The sequence below is a fragment of the Schistocerca serialis genome, chromosome 4 (genome assembly GCF_023864345.2).
Source record: "Schistocerca serialis cubense isolate TAMUIC-IGC-003099 chromosome 4, iqSchSeri2.2, whole genome shotgun sequence".
Classification (NCBI taxonomy): Eukaryota; Metazoa; Arthropoda; class Insecta; order Orthoptera; family Acrididae; genus Schistocerca; species Schistocerca serialis.
In genome coordinates this window covers 807851286-807869659 of record NC_064641.1, presented here as the reverse complement: position 1 = coordinate 807869659, position 18374 = coordinate 807851286, and the positions used below count along the sequence as shown (strand labels likewise).

Below are 18374 nucleotides of genomic sequence, written 5' to 3'. Positions count from 1 at the left end.
GGCTGATGCCACTAGGTAAAATGTATGATGGGTTAGAAGAATGGAAAGTAAATGAGAAAATCAGTTTTGGTGGGAAGAGAGTTCAGAATACGAAGAGTAATGATAATCACGAAATGTGTGAGACGAATGGAGTGAGCAGCCTGAGAGAGATGATGCTTAATATACGAGGGTGAGTCAAAACCTTAAATATTTATTGTGCAGAAGTGGTACAAAGCTGTATTACTTTTCAACATAATCTCCCCCACGCTCAATGCAAGTCCTCCAGCTCTTACGAAGTGTATACATTCCCTTAGAAAAAAATTCTTTTAGTAGTCCGCGCAACCACTCATGCACCGCGTGGCATACCTCTTCATCAGAACGGATCTTTGTTCCTCTCATTGCGTCTTTGAGTGGTCCAAATTATGAGGAAGACACACAGAAGGCAGGTCTGTGATTTTTGCCACTGTTGTACAGGCAGTGCGTGGCCTTGCATTGTCATGTTGCAAATGGACACCTGCTGACAGCAGTCCACGTCGCTTTGATTTGAGTTCAGGCCGCAGAAGATTTTTTAAGAGATCTGTGTATGATGCATTGGTGACAGTGGTCCTTCTAGGTATGTAATGTTATAAAATGACACCTTTTTCGTCCTATAAGAGTCAGCATAACCTTCCTTGCTGATGGTTCTGTTCGAAACTTCTTTGGATTTGGTGATGAGGAATGGCGCCAATCCTTGCTCGGTCCCTTCGTTTCCGGTTGGTGGAAGTGAACCCAGGTTTCGTCCCCAATAACGATTCTTGCAAGGAAGCCATCACCTTCTAGTTCAGAGCGCCGAAGAAGTTCTTCACAAGCATCAACACGTCGTTCTCTCATTTCAGGAGTCAGCTTCCGTGGCACTCATCTTGCAGACACTTTGTGAAACTGGAGCACATTATGCACAATGTAATGTCCTGACTCATGACTAATGTGTAAACATGCTGCAATGTCGTTCAGTGTCAATTGGTGGTTTTCCTTCACGATGTCTTCAACCGCTGCAATGCTCTGTAGAGTCACAACTCGTTGTGCCTGACCTCGACGAGGAGCATCTTCCACGGAAGTCACACCATTTGCCAACTTCCTACTCCATTCGTAGACTTGCTGCTGTGACAAACATGCATCACCGTACTGAACCTTCATTCGTCGATGAATTTCAATAGGTTTCACACCTTCACTACGCAAAAACCAAATAACAGAACGCTTTTCTTCCCTCGCAAGTGGGGTGGCCATCATTATACTCATACTGCGACGGTATGTGTGCATCTGCTCTATGCTGCCACCTTCAGGCCATTCTGCACGCTGTTTGTAGCACGCTTACCAACTTACAGGATGACGGGGCGAAATTTCGATTTGATTTTACAAATTAAAGATTTTCATTTGACTCACCCACGTAGATAAAGTTAATGAGCGTATAATGAGTAATATTGCTGAGATTTCTGAATATTAGTATAATGAGAAGGATGGGGCACGTGAAGTGCACATGTATATAAGTTTTGTTGATGCCATTTACAATAAAGCCGAAATCGACCGATGTGAATGGACAGCCAGAAACTGTAGCATACGGCAAGATTATACAGCTTCTGAAAGTCAAATGAAATTTGTGAGCGAAGCAGATGACTGCAATGTATGCGAAGTGAAGTAAGAAGTAGTTCGCTCAGAGGACAGTGATGAGGAGAGTGAGCCTGCCAATCATTTAAATACATCGAAAGTTAAACATGTTTTGTATCAAAACACGGGTGGGAACAGGAGAAGGCAGAAAAAAAACACATAAAGGTTTAAACTGAGATGTTTTGTGGAGTGATTTGGAAGTGAAGTAAGATTTTTTAAGGGAAGGTAAAGCCAGTCGGTCGAAGTGATGCGATCAAATTATGATACCTAGTGGAGTATGTTGAATAGAGACACAGGTGTTAATGGATAGTGGTAACCAGGTTAGTGTTCTGTCTCAGCCATTATATGAGCACATTGAAGCTGTAACAGATATTGATGATATGCCTATTATGGACTAAAAGTAATAGGTGCCACTGGTGTCTATAGTAAATGAGTCAAGACTCAAGCCTTGTTACAATTGTCTATTAAGAGCATCTTCTTTGAGCAAACGTTTTTAGTGGTGTCTCATTTCAGTACTGAAATTATTGATTGCGTGGACTCGATGATGAAACAGAAGGTGATTATTCACTACGATATGAATGTCTTGGGAGAAAGTAAATTAGAAATAACTTTCGATGCACTTGAAAGGACGGCTGACGATTAAGATACATCGTTAAATTTAATTATGTTCCCTCTGAACTAATGTTATTGTTATCATGTTGTCAATGTTATCATGTAAGAAATGCGAACATGATATCTCCCTCCTATGATGGATTTGCAACTGTAGTGTTAAACGTTTAGCGTATTTCTACGGAGCAGATGGAAGAGTTGTGTAATATTCTGATTAATGACACGGAGATATTTGCAGAGAAACGCTGTCAGGTATGGGAACCTTACCCAATGAGGCGTTCGTTCGATCAGTTACCAGGTATCATTAGCTAGGAAAGAAGCTGTGGAGAAAGAGTCAAACCACATAGAGGGATGGGGCGTTGTAGCACGATCTAAGAATGAATACAATAATCCACTCGTTTTCGTAGAGAAGAAAGCTAATGGTGTTGGAAACTGGACAGATGTACGTGATGTTAATAAGGTTGTGAATCGTGGAACGGGTCGTCCTCAATGTTTAGATGAAGCGTTGCAAAAGTTTCACAATGTGCGGCATAGTCTCAGTCTCACTGCTGGCTGCTGTCAGATACCTCTTTTTAAAGGAATCAAGAAAATGGACAGCATTCATTTTTGCAGGAAAATGCTATGAATATAGAGTTATACTGTTCGGTTTAAATACTTCAATCTCAGAATTCATTCGAGCCTGGATGGAGTGTTAAGGGAAGAGCATAGTACCAGAATTACGATCTAGGTTGACACATTACTGAAACGTGCTGAGGCACGAATTAACAGACGTGATTCTAATTCAAAATAGGTAAAATTCAAGATATGGAAGTGTCCTCATGAAAATTCACGAAAAAGCTAATGAAATGCACAATGAATTCTCTAAATTCAAATTTATTCGTTATGAACTGTATGAAATTGGAAGCATTCCACACCCTAATGTTTTCTGCCCTATATACCCTCACGCAGTAAAAGATAAGATGTGCATAACTTTTTGGACTTGAAACACCAGAGCAGGAATAATTAATATTTATAACATATGCAAATAATCGTTTTTTAATTAGTTTTATTTTCGTTTTTATTTTTACTTTTACTTTCATTAAATGAACAGCAATTAGTTTTAGAGGATATATTGTACATCTAATTAGTTACTTCAGACGAACGTAGACTTGTCATTTAAGTTGCAGGTAAAACAGAAATAGGTGGACGTTTGTTAGAGCACAAAATGGTGTTTGTTACATTACGAGAGGAATAGAGAAATGAAATAAATTACATATGTAAAGGTGTGCCTATGCACATAGACCACATGCATGCCAAAAGTGAAAGCTGAGCTGCAAATGATACCAGGGAGTGCTCCACTAATCCTTTTCTATTTTCAGGAGAAATAAATTATGAGAAAGTAATTATAAAAAGAGTATATAGTATAGATGTAAACCATATAGTGTCACAAATATAAAAAGTGATTATAAATTGTTATGTGGACACAGATGGTATCAACATGATGTGAACAATTTAAATGATTTACTTGATTAATGGTAATTAACTTTCATGGTACATTAACTAATGAAAATCACTAATATAGGAAACAGACAGTGATTTAACCAGGTGCAATTACACACTTTATTTGATTTGTAACAGAATGCTAGACAAAAACGTAGCATGTGTAATAATGTTCCTTGTGTACATACCTGTGCATGTGAGAAGATATTTTCTGATAGGAACTATATTAACAGTAAACAATTTTCATGTGAGTATTTCATGACGACTGTGTAAAAAACAGAGCAACATAGTTCTCTAAATTTTCTGATTTGATTACGTTGAAAAGTAACCAATGTTATCACCTTTTTTTTTGCTTGTTCGGACGCTTCCTTTAGCTTATATTTGACAGTCTAGACCAATGAAATGGGGGAATGTGAAACAAAACACAGTACCTAATAAAATTTCCACATAATTAATTCTATAACCATAATGTAAGGGGATATAATTTCTGTCATATGTATCTTTTACTATTTTACTAATATTGTCATATAATTTAATGCTAAGGAATTAATGCAAACATACTAAATAAAAGGAATATAATATTATAATGGATGGAAAACGGTGGCCCAGTCAGGGAAGTTTGCTATTGTATGCGTCAAAGAATACATTTGAGGTAAGAAGTATTGTTTTGGGGCATTTAAACGCAGTGTCGGGCAGACGTAGTCGGTAGAGAGAGTCGCGGTCGTCAAGTGGTCAAGCGCAGACGCGATGTGCGGGAATGTGAGGAACAAACTGCAGGATTTTTAATATATGGCCAGGAATATTATGATGTTGTAAATGGGCTCAGTACATTGTCATCAAGCGGAATTAATTTTCAAGACGAGTACTGTGGGCCCAAACTTGCTATATGGTGCTACGATAAATAACAGCCTGTTGCCATCGTTTGTAGACGAATAATGCCTTACATCGCACCAGCGGCAACTCATCAGAGTAAGATCTCACCTGTTCCACATTTAGATTATACAGGGTTAGGCCACATAGTAGTTTTCTTAACTCAATAACAGAGCGTTTAGTGTAGCACTTGTTATAGTGTAAATGAATTTTAGGTCAGTCATTTATCTAACAGGGCCGTATCATATCACCATCACTGACTCCGAGAATACCACCACTGGAAGAATAGTAAAATATTGAAAGTGATAAGCCTATGTAGATACGGTACCTAAGTCAAAGAAGTGTATTTTGCCAAACTTAGTAGTATGCAAACCGTCATTTAACAGCAATGATCTCCGTTGCTCCGTAGAACAATTAGTTAGCGACTAGCGCCTTACAATAGAGGAGCAAAACCGTAATTTAAATGATTATTGGAGAAATATTACTTATGAATAATGCAGTTTATGATTTTTGTGTTCACTGCAAACCCTGCTCGCGCTTGCTTATTGCGTGGGTCAGTGAATCATTCGGAACTTCCCAGAAATAACTTACTATAATAGAAAACAAATACTTACGAACATTTGCATTTCTGAAATCTGTGACGGTTGGTATTACAGCGAGTAACGCAAAGCTATCCATCAGATGAACTGTTATGCAAACGATTAACTTTTACGTGTATGATTCCAGTACATATTATTCTGCTCGTTTTCTGACTGACTTTAATTCATGGTATTACTATGTTTTTGCATCTGAGCTCGAGTCAGTGGCCTTGGTTTGGTTCTCACCTAATTATAATTTAATAATTAGTTCGTAATTACAGTTTATAAACAATTAATAATCATACAGTAACTTTTCTTCACATAATGAGCTGGCGGCCGTTCTTAAGTGATTTGGTATCGAAATGTATGTCAGATACAGTTTATTTATTGCAAACTGTGCTAACTATTTCTTTATATATACGATACTACACTTTGAGTTAATTAAGAGTTCTAAATAACACGTGCACCTAGTATTCCCTGTTGTTTGGGGAAGACATCTCTTCCGAAGAATATTGCAGATTCGGATAAGTGCCTATTCAGTTATAACCGAATAATTATAGCACGACTACTTCTGGACGACAACGATCGAAAGTGATATTGACGAAATGGTAAGAATAAGAAATATATATATACAGGGTGAGTCACCTAACGTCACCGCTGGATATATTTCGTGAACCACATCAAATACTGACGAACCGATTCCACAGACCGAACGTGAGGAAAGGGGCTAGTGTAATTGTTTAATACAAACCATACAAAAATGCACAGAAGTATGTTTTTTAACACAAACCTACGTTTTTTTTTTAAATGGAACCATGTTAGTTTTGTTAGCACATCTGAACATATAAACAAATACGTAATCAGTGCCGTTTGTTGCATTGTAAAATGTTAATTACATCCGGACATATTGTAACCTGAAGTTGACGCTTGAAACCTCCGACGTTCAGTTGCGTGTTGGAACAAACACGGGCCACGGTCGGCGAGCAGCATCTGCAGGGACATGTTTACGATGACGACCGTGTTTACGAGCGTGGCTGTAGTGCGCTGTTGTGGTTTGGTCTAGCTGTCGCAGTGTCCGCATGTAGCGCTTGTTGCTATAGTTATTCTGCATTCGTCTCCGCACGCAGACCAACTGTAGTACACCGTGTTACCAGACGTCTGTGATGTGTAGTGTTGTAGGAGCTGTGACCATGGTGTATTCGAACTCTGAAAAGGCGGAGATGATACTCATCTATGGCGAGTGTCGACGAAAATGTAGCTGAAGCCTGCAGGGTGTATGCAGAACGGTACCCGGACAGAGAGCATCCAACGTGCCGCACATTGCAAAACATCTACCGCCAACTGTATGCAATAGGTATGGTCGCAGCACGCAAACGGGTCCGTAACAGTCCCGTCACAGGAGAAACGGGTGCAGTTGGTGTGTTAGCTGCTGTTGCCATGAACCCACACATGAGTACACGGGACATTGCGAGAGCCGGTGGACTGAGTCAAAGTAGTGTCATGCGCATACTCCATCGTCACCGCTTTCACCCGTTTCATGTGTCGCTACATCAGCAATTACATGGTGATGACTTTAATCAAATGGTTCAAATGGCTCTGAGCACTATGGGACTTAACTTCTGAGGTCATCAGTCCCTTAGAACTACTTAAACTTAACTAACCTTTGGACATCACACACATCCATGCCCGAGGCAGGATTCGAACCTGCGACCGTAGCGGTCGCGATGATGACTTTAATCATCTAGTGCAATTCTGTCAATGGGCATTAACAGAGAATGCGTTGCAGTTCTGCCTGTATACCGCTGAATCGGGTTTCACAAACCACGGGGCAGTGAATCTACGGAACATGCATTACTGGTCCGTGGACAATCCTCGCTGGCTCAGATAGGTAGAGCGACAGCGACCGTGGACTGTAAATGTATGGTGCGGAATCATTGGCGACCACCTCATTGGTCCTCACGTCATTGCAGGGGCCCAAACAGCTGCAACATACATCGCGTTTCTACAGAATGATCTACCAACGTTGCTCGAAAATGTCCCACTGGAAACGCGTCGACGTATGTGGTATCAGCAAGATGGTGCACCTGCACATTCCGCAGTTAACACTAGGGTGACCCTCGACAGGATGTTCGACGGGCGTTTCATAGGACGTGGTGGACGCATAAATTGCCCAGCCCGTTCTCCTGATCTTACAACTTTGGACTTCTTTCTGTGGGGTACGTTAAAGGAGAATGTGTAACGTGATGTGCCTACAACCCCAGAGGATATGAAACAACGTATTGTGGCAGCCTGCGGCGACATTACACCAGATGTACTGCGGCGTGTACGACATTCATTACGCGAGAGATTGGAATTGTGTGCAGCAAGTGATGGCCACCACATTGAACATCTATTGGCCTGACATGTCGGGACACACTCTATTCCACTCCGTAATTGAAAACGGAAACCACGTGTGTACGTGTACCTCACCCCTCATGGTAATGTACATGTGCGTCAGTGAAAAAGACCAGTAAAAAGGTGGTAGCATGTGGACGTAATATGCTGTTCCAGTCTCTTCTGTACCTAAGGTCCATCATCGTTCCCTTTGGATCCCTACGTAACTCGATGCTCTCCGTTACACACGATCGAACAGCGGAGGAGTGGTACTCAAGCGTCAACTTTAGGTTACAATATCTCCGGATGTAATTAACATTTTACAATGCAACAAACGGCACTGATTACGCATTTGTTTATATGTTCAGATGTGCTAACAAAACTAACGGGGTTCTATTTAAAAAGACGTAGGTTTGTGTTAAAAAACATACTTCCGTGCATTTGTTTATGGTCGGTCCGGTAGGTCTAGCGATAAAGTGCATGCCTGGAAACCTAAAGGCCGCGGGATCGGATCTCGGTCGGAGCAAGGATTGTTCACTCTTACTTCTAAACCAGCATTCTACTGTCAACGATGTGAAAATTCTCCAGAAACAACACGTGCTTCGGATTCCACTTTAAACTTAAAATCTCCTTTTTCTAGTTCGGAAACTGCCGTAGTTTAAGGACATTGAAGTCGCTGAAGTGCTATCAAGTAGAAATACTTATACATGGTGTAAATTTTTTAAGTTGACAAAGCAGGACAACTTGAAAAAAAAGCTCACACGAAAATGTGTGTAGAACACAAAGATAATTGTTTTCGAGAGGGACATCTGCTGGTGCTAAACTTAGCCCGCCACCCCAGCCCCCTGTGTGTAGGGTGGGAGGCAACATTAAAATTTCAAATGGGAACCCGCATTTTTTATTGTATAATCAGATTCTACATAATAAAGTACGTACAATTTGTCTTAAGCATTTGTTTTGATTCTTGGTAGTTGGCGCTGTATTTCAAGAAAATCCATGTTCTCATTTTTGCATGTAAAATTGTCACGGCTAAATAAAAAATGCTTATTTAATTCGTAAATATTGAATGACTTAAACTAAATCTCTCTCTCTCTCTCTCTCTCTCTCTCTCTCTCTCTCTCCATACGGTGGGGTTTGAGAGAGAGGAATTGGAGTTTTACAAATGATAACCCAGATATTAATATTTATTATAACAATTAGGTTCTTGAATCTGTTAGTTTTATAATTAATGAATTCAGTTGTTAGTAAGTAGGATGTTTGGTTTGGTAGTTAGCTAGTCAGATGATTTGTTTGATAATTGAAAGTTCTGTGGCCTCATGACCACGAAACAAACAAAACTTAAACGAATCTGCGGCAAAAATTAATATTTGGGTCAACGTTTGTAAAATTCTAATTCCTATCAGACCCCACCCTGTGGGATGAGAGGGAGACTTTTAGTTTTAGTGAATCAAAATTGACGAAGTAAATAAGTATTTTTAATTTATCCGCAACCATTTTACACGCAAAAATGAGAACATGGATTTTCTTGAATTACAACGCCAACTACCATGAATCAAAACAACTGTTTAATACAAAATGTACGCAGTTTTTTATGTATAATTCGATTCTGCAATAAATAATGGGATTCCCATTTGAAATTTTAAAGTTGCCTCCCGCGCCACCCCCAGGGGCCTAAGGTGGGGAGCTAATTTTAGCACCAGCAGATGTCTCCCTCGAAAATAATCAACTTTTGATCCTACATATTTTTTCGTGTGAACCTTATCTTTGGAGTTATTCTTGTTTGTCAAAATTTACACCCTGTATAATGCCATTAACCCATACGAAATTATTATAGTTACGTATATAAATGATTAAGTTTGCACGGAACCCTCAGAGGAGCAGTCACATCCGCACCTGGCCGCTCGAGAAAGATTTTAATTGAGAGGTGTCGATAGAGATGTCAATACGGGAGGCAGGACTCAGGCCACAGTACTATGTTTAACTGTAACAGCCACGTTAAGCTAATAGGCGCAGTAAGATGCAGAAGCGGGCCACAATATGCAGCGTTAGTGTTAATCGCACGAGGTGCGGTGGAGAGCATCCGTGACGTTTGGAAAGGAGGAGAGAGGAACTGCCAGAACTGAAGGACCACGCCATTTTGTTGGCCATTCACAATTTTGGTGGCATTGCACTATTTTCTGATGCATGCCAGATGGTATAGCTTTGTCGATAATGCCCTTGAACGGTGAATATTGTGGGATATCTCTGTCACTTTTCTTCTTCATTGTACTCTAATTTTATACAAATGTCACACTGACCGAAATGACATATGTTACATCACGAGCACCTTGACCCAATGTTGCCAAAATAATACTCCAATATTTCTCTGCGTGCTGATTAAAATTGCATCCTTTTACGAGCTTATTTTCTAGGCAGAAAAAGGCTTTTGCTGAAAATGAAGAGTGGCGTGAGTACAAGTTTGCAATTGGTTATGTCTGTTGATACGAACCGAACATGACATCATCTGCTTCATCTTCTCAAGATGTCAATGGAACAAACAATGCTCTCACTTTATATAGGGTCACATAATGTTCTTGTGAAAAGTTAGTCTAGGCTTGGGCAGAATGAGATGACTTAGACACTTGCCTCAACCCATTTTAACACTATCTATCATATTTAAATTGTTTTTTCTTGCTTAGCTATAATGTAAAAGAGCACTGTATGTGTGAAACATTGGCCCGATGTAAGAGAGAGACTTATGGACCTAGTGAGATCAAATTAAATAAATAAATAAAACATATGACAGGAAAGCACTCAACATACAACGTGCAGTGGGTCGAGTGTGGTTGGAAACTGAGGCAACGGTATTACTCTCACTGTGCCAAGGCCTCTTTCGATCGGAGCTGCACTATGGTACCATTGTGTATAACAATTCTGAAATGTATGGATATGTCCTGAATAAAAGAGATCCTGAACACAACTGACACCCGCAGCCCCCTATTATTATAGTTATACTCTGAGCACGATGAATTCCACCCCGAGTAATATGTTGCTGATGGATGCCATTCAAAATTCCTAGGTATTTATTAACCCAGAGATTTATATGTTGAAGAGCAGCGAAATCAGGATACTCACTTCTTCAGGGATTCAGGACGTTCACATAAATGTTCAGCGTCAGGGACACACCACAGAGAAACTAAAAACTTCAGTTAGTCTTCAGTTACCGTCAGGTAGACATCACCATTCGACTCAGACCTGGGTACAAGATTCTGTGTTACAAGCCATATATACAATATCGAGAAAACCATTTGTCCACGTCTACCAGCGATGAACTAAATATCATTCACCTTTTTGTCCGAGCGCCAGACGATGTGACATGTATTGACATCAGTCGATTCAAGGAGCTGGATGTACATGCTTCTCTCCCACTAAAGACCGCAGTCGTGAACCATCTTCCCTCTAGAAGCAGTTGATTTACAGTCCAGGTTCTAGCACTAAGTGAGGCGCGTAGATAAGCTCTGTATTGTCTCAAAATAATATTCTTATTCGTGAATCGACCAAGAAAAAAGCTAGAACAACTATCCTGGAACCTGAAGACAAAGAATTATTTCCAAGACTTACAGAAATTAATTTATTGTGTATCGCACAGCACGTATCGCTGCAACATCCCTGGATGAAAGGTTATTCAGGAATGATAGACCTAGTCGACGAAATCGGACAGAGTAGTATGGCGGAAGGAATATCTTTCTTCGTACCTTCGCTTTCTACAGACTTCGTAACATCTGTGACAAAAGGCGCATGTGATATATGGTACCGATTCAGGAAAACCTCACAAATGATGTGAGAACAGATCTTTGGAAGAACTGAACCATAAAAAAACGTGGTATTCCATGTCGAAACCCTCACGATGACATAACACATCAATCATGAGAATGCGAAATCCTCACGGGTGTTATCCCGATCATGTCCACAGAATGAAAGTTTTAGCCTCTGCGTAGTGCGTAGATCATCCCTCTGACCTGGCAGATCTATGTCACCTACTGCCTGGTAATTCCCATTGCGCCAGACATCCGGCCAAACTCAGAATTTCTCTACGCTAAAGCGTCACAAAGTGCCTGACAGCTGTAAATTTACGTCCACATCGAATGCTAATTTCAAGAGACGGACAATCATTCCCATATTCTAATATGTGAAGACACCGAGTTGCAGCTATCGTAATACACTACTGACTCCACAGGTCCACACCAGGTGGCTGATACCAGATAAAGAACCATCTCAATTCATTTCATGTGTGGCTATTTTTGTACAGCTTTAGTTTCTAGTGGGATTGGTTATCTGTTTCCAATGATGCAACCCAGAAATCTTACTCGAGTGAAATATAATTATCAATTATAAATTATATCTCCATTCATTTCATGTGTGGCTATTTTTGTACAGCATTAGATTCTTGTGGAATTAGTTATCTCTTTCCAGTGATGCAACCCAGAAATGTTACTCGAGTGAAATATTATTGCCAATTATAAACCCCCTCAGCATTGTAATACGAAAATTTCTTTCTTGGAGTGATAAAATGAAATACAACAGTTGTCTCGAAAATTCGCTATTATCATTACAAATGTTTATGTAGTTGTCAATAGTTGGGCAGCTAGAGAACAAACAAATACAATAAAAATAAATCGCAGCCACTGGAGCGTTTTAGTAAAAATTTTGATTCTCTTACTTTTTTTCTGTTAGTTACTTTTCCCCTACATTTCTTGTATCTAACGGAGGCCCCTTAGACGGAGATATTGGACGAGTGAGGGTGTGACAGGTGCATAGGCCCGCTCACTAACACGTTCTCAGTGAGTTTTCGTTCTAATTGTAAGAATGTTCAAGCCTGAACTAATAAAAGTGCCACATCCAGTCTGTGGTCATCTCTGTTTAATAAAAACACAGAAAACGCTTTATAAATCTGCAAATTAGAAGACGACGCACAGTGAACCTCTCTCTTTCACCCCACTGGCCCCTCATCTCACTTCAGCTACATTTTCACCACAGCGTTCGTACTCTACAGTGACTCGATATAACAGGCTATAATGGCAGATGGATTGGTATCTAGGATAAATTGCGGCTCTCGGTTAAGAACAAATGGATTCGAAGTTTAAACTCATCTGACATTTGTTATTCTGTCTACAGCAAGCTTGGCGAGAAAGCAGAATTATGAGAGCCTCTTCTCGTATATGAATACTGCGTGTAGCGAGTGGCGCCCACAGTTCATTAGCTGATGACTTTACTATGCTCCTATTGATTTTGACATATGAGCATGTGACGGGGAAAGGAAATATCCTTAACTGTTGAGTACCGGAAGGGTACCTTTTATTCAATTCTGCATTAATTCCATTTCATATAAATGCCCTTGAGATTAACGTGGGGAGTACTCATCAACTGTAACTAACTCGATCTGGGTAGGGAGAGCAGGTATTGATCCCATCCAAAAGGTGCAAAACCATTCACTCCACTCGTGGTGGACAGAGAGGTTGCCTCCTTCCATAGCTACAAAAATTAGCACATCAAACTGAAACTATCCGCATCTTGACTTAACCCGTCCACACACAAGTATCCCACCACTGGAAGCAATCAAAGCCGTCGTTAGTATCATTTCCTCCACCTCAGTCCCTGGTGCGTGAACCAAAAGACATTGTTTGCATTTACCACTAGCCATACGCTTACCTTGACTGAATAAACTTCACTCGATGAGTTGGTGATCAAATTTAACACCCGCACACTTCATATCTCAATCATTCAATAGGAAGGGTACAGTACTATTTGATGTTCTTCTGTATTAACAAGTTCACACGCTGAGTGTTTTATTTTAATTAATTCTGACATACGCTCGTACGTATTACAAACACCCTAAGAACAATTTGGTTCATCAACAGCGTGGGTTGACGAGACAATGACCATACAGCTTACTAACCACTTATAACTTTCTTGAGCAGTTTTATATTTTCACAGGAAAGCATTTCAGATTAATGAGTACACACTGATACCTTACATGGTAGTGGGTTAAGCATGAGATCGGATTTTCACTGTGGTTTCCACTTGGGGACAAATCGTTCCTTACTTTCCGAACAGCGCTTGACTATATCCCAACTTTCAGTTACCACCTGCAGAAGAACAGCCTAATTCAAGAATCTACTTAATTATTTCAGACCTCTGATTACGACGAAATTTACGACACCACCATGCCGTCCTTCAGTCATGGAAACTGATCAGGAATTAGCTAATGAATCAACCAAATAAGAACACTAAAGGAAATGTGAAGGAAGCTCGTCAGTAAATAAAGTAAAATAATTCCTGGATAGTTCACTGGTACTTCTGTTTCGAAGCATATAAAAGATGATTGAAAGAACTTCATGAGTTTCGGATCGTATAAGTGTTGATTAAAGTGGAACGTTCCTGGAATTTTTGGGGTGGGAGTCAGCAAGCCCGGAGAACATGTACATGTAAATTTTGGGATTTGATGGAGGTCGAATTGTTGGCATGAGAGGCATTGGAGCATCACATCGACAGTTTTGCGCAGACAGACTGCCGTAATGCTGTGACTGCACACTGAGCGCTGAGATGATGGACAAGAGTTAGGTAAACGTAGTAGTCATGTTTTCTTCCACATACACAACCCCACGACAACATGTTGAAATTGTTCGACTGGCTATAACGAGTATAGAGATGATAACAGTTAAAATCAGGCGTACATAACATGCTGAATATCACCACGGAGCGTCGGAAACGCATTACTAGAAGCAGGTTGAGATGCCGGATTGCCATGCGTGACTTGCCTTGACGCTGTAGCACAGTCAATGGAAACATCTACATCTACATCTACATTGATACTCCGCAAGCCACCCAACGGTGTGTGGCGGAGGGCACTTTACGTGCCACTGTCATTACCTCCCTTTCCTGTTCCAGTCGCGTATGGTTCGCGGGAAGAACGACTGTCTGAAAGCCTCCGTGCGCGCTCTAATCTCTCTAATTTTACATTCGTGATCTCCTCGGGAAGTATAAGTAGGGGGAAGCAATATATTCGATACCTCATCCAGAAACGCACCCTCTCGAAACCTGGCGAGCAAGCTACACCGCGATGCAGAGCGCCTCTCTTGCAGAGTCTGCCACTTGAGTTTATTAAACATCTCCGTAACGCTATCACGGTTACCAAATAACCCAGTGACGAAACGCGCCGCTCTTCTTTGGATCTTCTCTATCTCCTCCGTCAACCCGACCTGGTACGGATCCCACACTGATGAGCAATACTCAAGTATAGGTCGAACGAGTGTTTTGTAAGCCACCTCCTTTGTTGATGGACTACATTTTCTAAGCACTCTCCCAATGAATCTCAACCTGGTACCCGCCTTACCAACAATTATTTTTATATGATCATTCCACTTCAAATCGTTCCGTACACATACTCCCAGATATTTTACAGAAGTAACTGCTACCAGTGTTTGTTCCGCTATCATATAATCATACAATAAAGGATCCTTCTTTCTATGTATTCGCAATACATTACATTTGTCTATGTTAAGGGTCAGTTGCCACTCCCTGCACCAAGTGCCTATCCGCTGCAGATCTTCCTGTATTTCGCTACAATTTTCTAATGCAGCAACTTCTCTGTATACTACAGCATCATCCGCGAAAAGCCGCATGGAACTTCCGACACTATCTACTAAGTCATTTATATATATTGTGAAAAGCAATGGTCCCATAACACTCCCCTGTGGCACGCCAGAGGTTACTTTAACGTAACACCACATGCGTGGTGTAGAGCAAGAATCGTCTCTCACAGCGAGTGGTATTCTATGGTTTTCAGTGCTTTCTATCGCTTCTGTCTGACGCAGCGACATTAACACCAACTGACCTGTAGATGTCCGTGTGGATGATCATAATAAGCAGCGGTCCTCCAGACACATAAAAATGAGGTGGAGATGTACTGGATATAGCAAAGGGAGTAACTTGATAATTGCTGGGAGGAGGTTGAGTACCCGCCTGTTTGTAGCAGTCATGGTACCCTTCGTGGCATATTTCAGCAAAGTAACGTCTGGCTTCAGGAATGGTAAAGGCACGACAAAGAATAGAAGAGTGTGTTCGTATCCCTGTGAGTTACACCTTATACAGATATTGATGATGCACTTCATTTCCGAAAGGAATGAAAGTTTAGTACCTATAAGGTGATGAACATCTCTACTAACGTTGATAATTATACGACTGGTGCTTCATAATGGAACAATTCTCACTTCTGTTACTGTACTACGATCCATTTCATTTCTCCTCCTAATTACACTGAATGTGGTCGCGGACACCAAACCCAATTCAATTGCCATCTGGACCATTCGTGTTCATTTATATGCTTATTTATAGCTGCAATAACACATTAACAAAGATTTAAATTTGAATGACTTACCCAATACCTCTTCTTGTGGGAGCCACTTTGAAATCATTACGTTGCTTGGTTTTCCTGGCAGAGTATCATCTTCAAATTTCCAAAGGACCCTCTGAGGCAGTTCCGAAAAAGCCGCCATCAAGGATTCACGTGTGACTTCAGGAAGGGTGTTGCTCTTTACGTTGGAACCGAGACTGAAGTATATGAACCCATGTTTCGCTCCATCCAGGAAAGATTGTATATCCTGTAATACCAGTCACACCATTACTCCTGAATTTAGTCATTCTACAATCGCAAAGGAATGAAGTTCAGGTAGGTACGTACCTTCGGCAGCGGGTTTTGTGCTCCTTTGATATGAAGTCCTGTCATCTGTATCACATTAGGTTGCATAGGTAGCGGATAGCCAGAACAGAAATGACTGTTTGCGAGTAAAAGGCTAAGGTTGTACTTCATTATGCCTGTGCTAGGACAATCACTTCCGAAATGAGCTCTCATTACCTCGTCTTGAGATGCTACCTGTGACAGGGATTTTATTCTAATGTCATCCAGTACATGATACGCATTGGTAGCTCTTTCCCAAAATGTCATGTGATCCGTGTAGCTATCCCCAATATCCGGGAAGTATGCGGGATTAATAGGGTTGCCCATCATTCGATGTAACTGTGGGAATAACTCTGCTGACCAGAAGCCTACCACTGGTGGGTGCCCCAGTTTATGAACGAGGCCGAAGTAACACATGTGCAAGAACATTTCCATTATCACCAGATCGAATTCCCGTTGAAACCTACAACAGAATATAGGAAATCAAAGTGCCAATGCAATTAATATAAAGTTTTCTCAATAATAAACATGGTATTCTGGAAAGTAATGTGTAGCTTAAGTATCAGAAATCAGAGGCCAACACAGGCAGATGGTCAGATAAACGTGAAACACCTATTCTGTAAATTCCATCTAGGAAAAAGTTTCGAATCTCCGAAACATTAAAACTATGCCTCTATTCCAGGCGGCACATCGAATCAGTGGCCAAGGAAAGTCAATTACAATATCATCAACTACTGATATAAATCATTATTGCATTTCTCTTCATTGAGTTTTATGCACCTTGGTCTGGTGTGCCGATGCCTCTCAGGTATCTTGACTTTCGGAATCGGCGAAAGACAGACAACATCAACCAGGTCATACTCGCAGAAACTTCAGTACATCGTTTTAGAGAACATCGATCACTCAGCACTTTCTATGACACTGAAATGCTAAAGTTTGTAGTAGTTTCATTGACGGACGCATGTAACGAGGGAAATGAGGATGGTGATACTGTGAGAGGAAAATACCTGTCAAAGCATAAGGTTGAGTGAACAGGAAATCTAAACCGTGTCTCCAGAGGTTTCTGATTTTACAAATAAAGCACAAATTGGTACACCTCCCTAATATCGTGTAGGGCCTCCGCGAGCACGCAGAAGTGCCGCAACACAACGTGGCATGATTTCGACTATTGTCTGAATTACTTCTGGACGGAATTGACACCATGAATCCTGCAGGGTTATCCATAAATCCCTAAGAGTACGAGTGAGTGGAGATCTCTACTGAACAGCTAGCTGCAAGACATCCCACATATGCTCAATAATTTCCATTTCTGATGAGTTTGGTGGCCATTGAAAGTGTTTAAACAAAGAAGAGTGTTCCTGGAGCCACTTTGTAGCAACTCTGGACGTTTGGGATGTCGCATTGTCCTGTTGGAATTGGACAAGTCCGTCGGAATGCACGATAGACATGACTGGATTAAGGTGATCAGACAGGATGCCTACGTCGGAATCCACAATGGACATGACTGGATTCAGGTGATCAGACTGGATGCTTACGTACGTCTTACCTGTCAGAAGCGTATCTAGACGTTTCAGGGGTCCCATATCACTCGAACTGCACACGCCCCATTCCATTACAGAGCCTCCAACACCTTGAAAAGTCCCCTGCTGACATGGAGGGGCCATGCATTGATGAGGTTGACTCCCTAGCCGTACGCATACATCCGCTCGATATAAATTGTAACAGTCTCGTCTGACCAGCCAATATGTTTCCAAAAGTCCAATGTCGGTATCGGCAAGCCCAGGCGAGGTGTAAAGATCTGTGTCGTGCAGTTATAAAGGATACACAAGTGGGCCTTCGGCTCCGAAAGCCCATATCGCTGATGTTAAGTTGAATGGTTCGCATGCTGACGCTTGTTGACTTCCCAGCACTGAAATCTGCAACAATCTGCGGAAGGATTGCACTTCTGTCACATTGAAGGACTCTCTTCAGTCGTCGTGGCTACCGTTCTTGCAGGATCTGTTTTCGGCCACAGCAATGTCGGAGATTTGGTGTTTTACCGTATTCCTCGTAATCGTGGTACACTCGTGAATTGTTCGCATGGGAAAGTCTCACTTCATCGCTACCTCGGAGATGCTGTGTCCCATCGC

The 18374-nt window shown here is 41.1% G+C and overlaps 1 protein-coding gene across 1 annotated transcript in view; it reads right to left on the bottom strand.

Annotated features, from left to right (window-relative positions):
- The window catches only part of LOC126473406 (UDP-glucosyltransferase 2-like), a 106129-nt gene that overhangs the window by 25407 nt on the left and 62348 nt on the right, over nucleotides 1-18374 (bottom strand). The window contains exons 4-5 of the mRNA XM_050100425.1: nucleotides 16249-16708; nucleotides 15946-16168 (exon numbers count right to left, since the gene is read on the bottom strand). Coding sequence (XP_049956382.1) covers nucleotides 15946-16168; nucleotides 16249-16708 — 683 coding nt within the window. The remainder of the gene's footprint in view (nucleotides 1-15945; nucleotides 16169-16248; nucleotides 16709-18374) is intronic.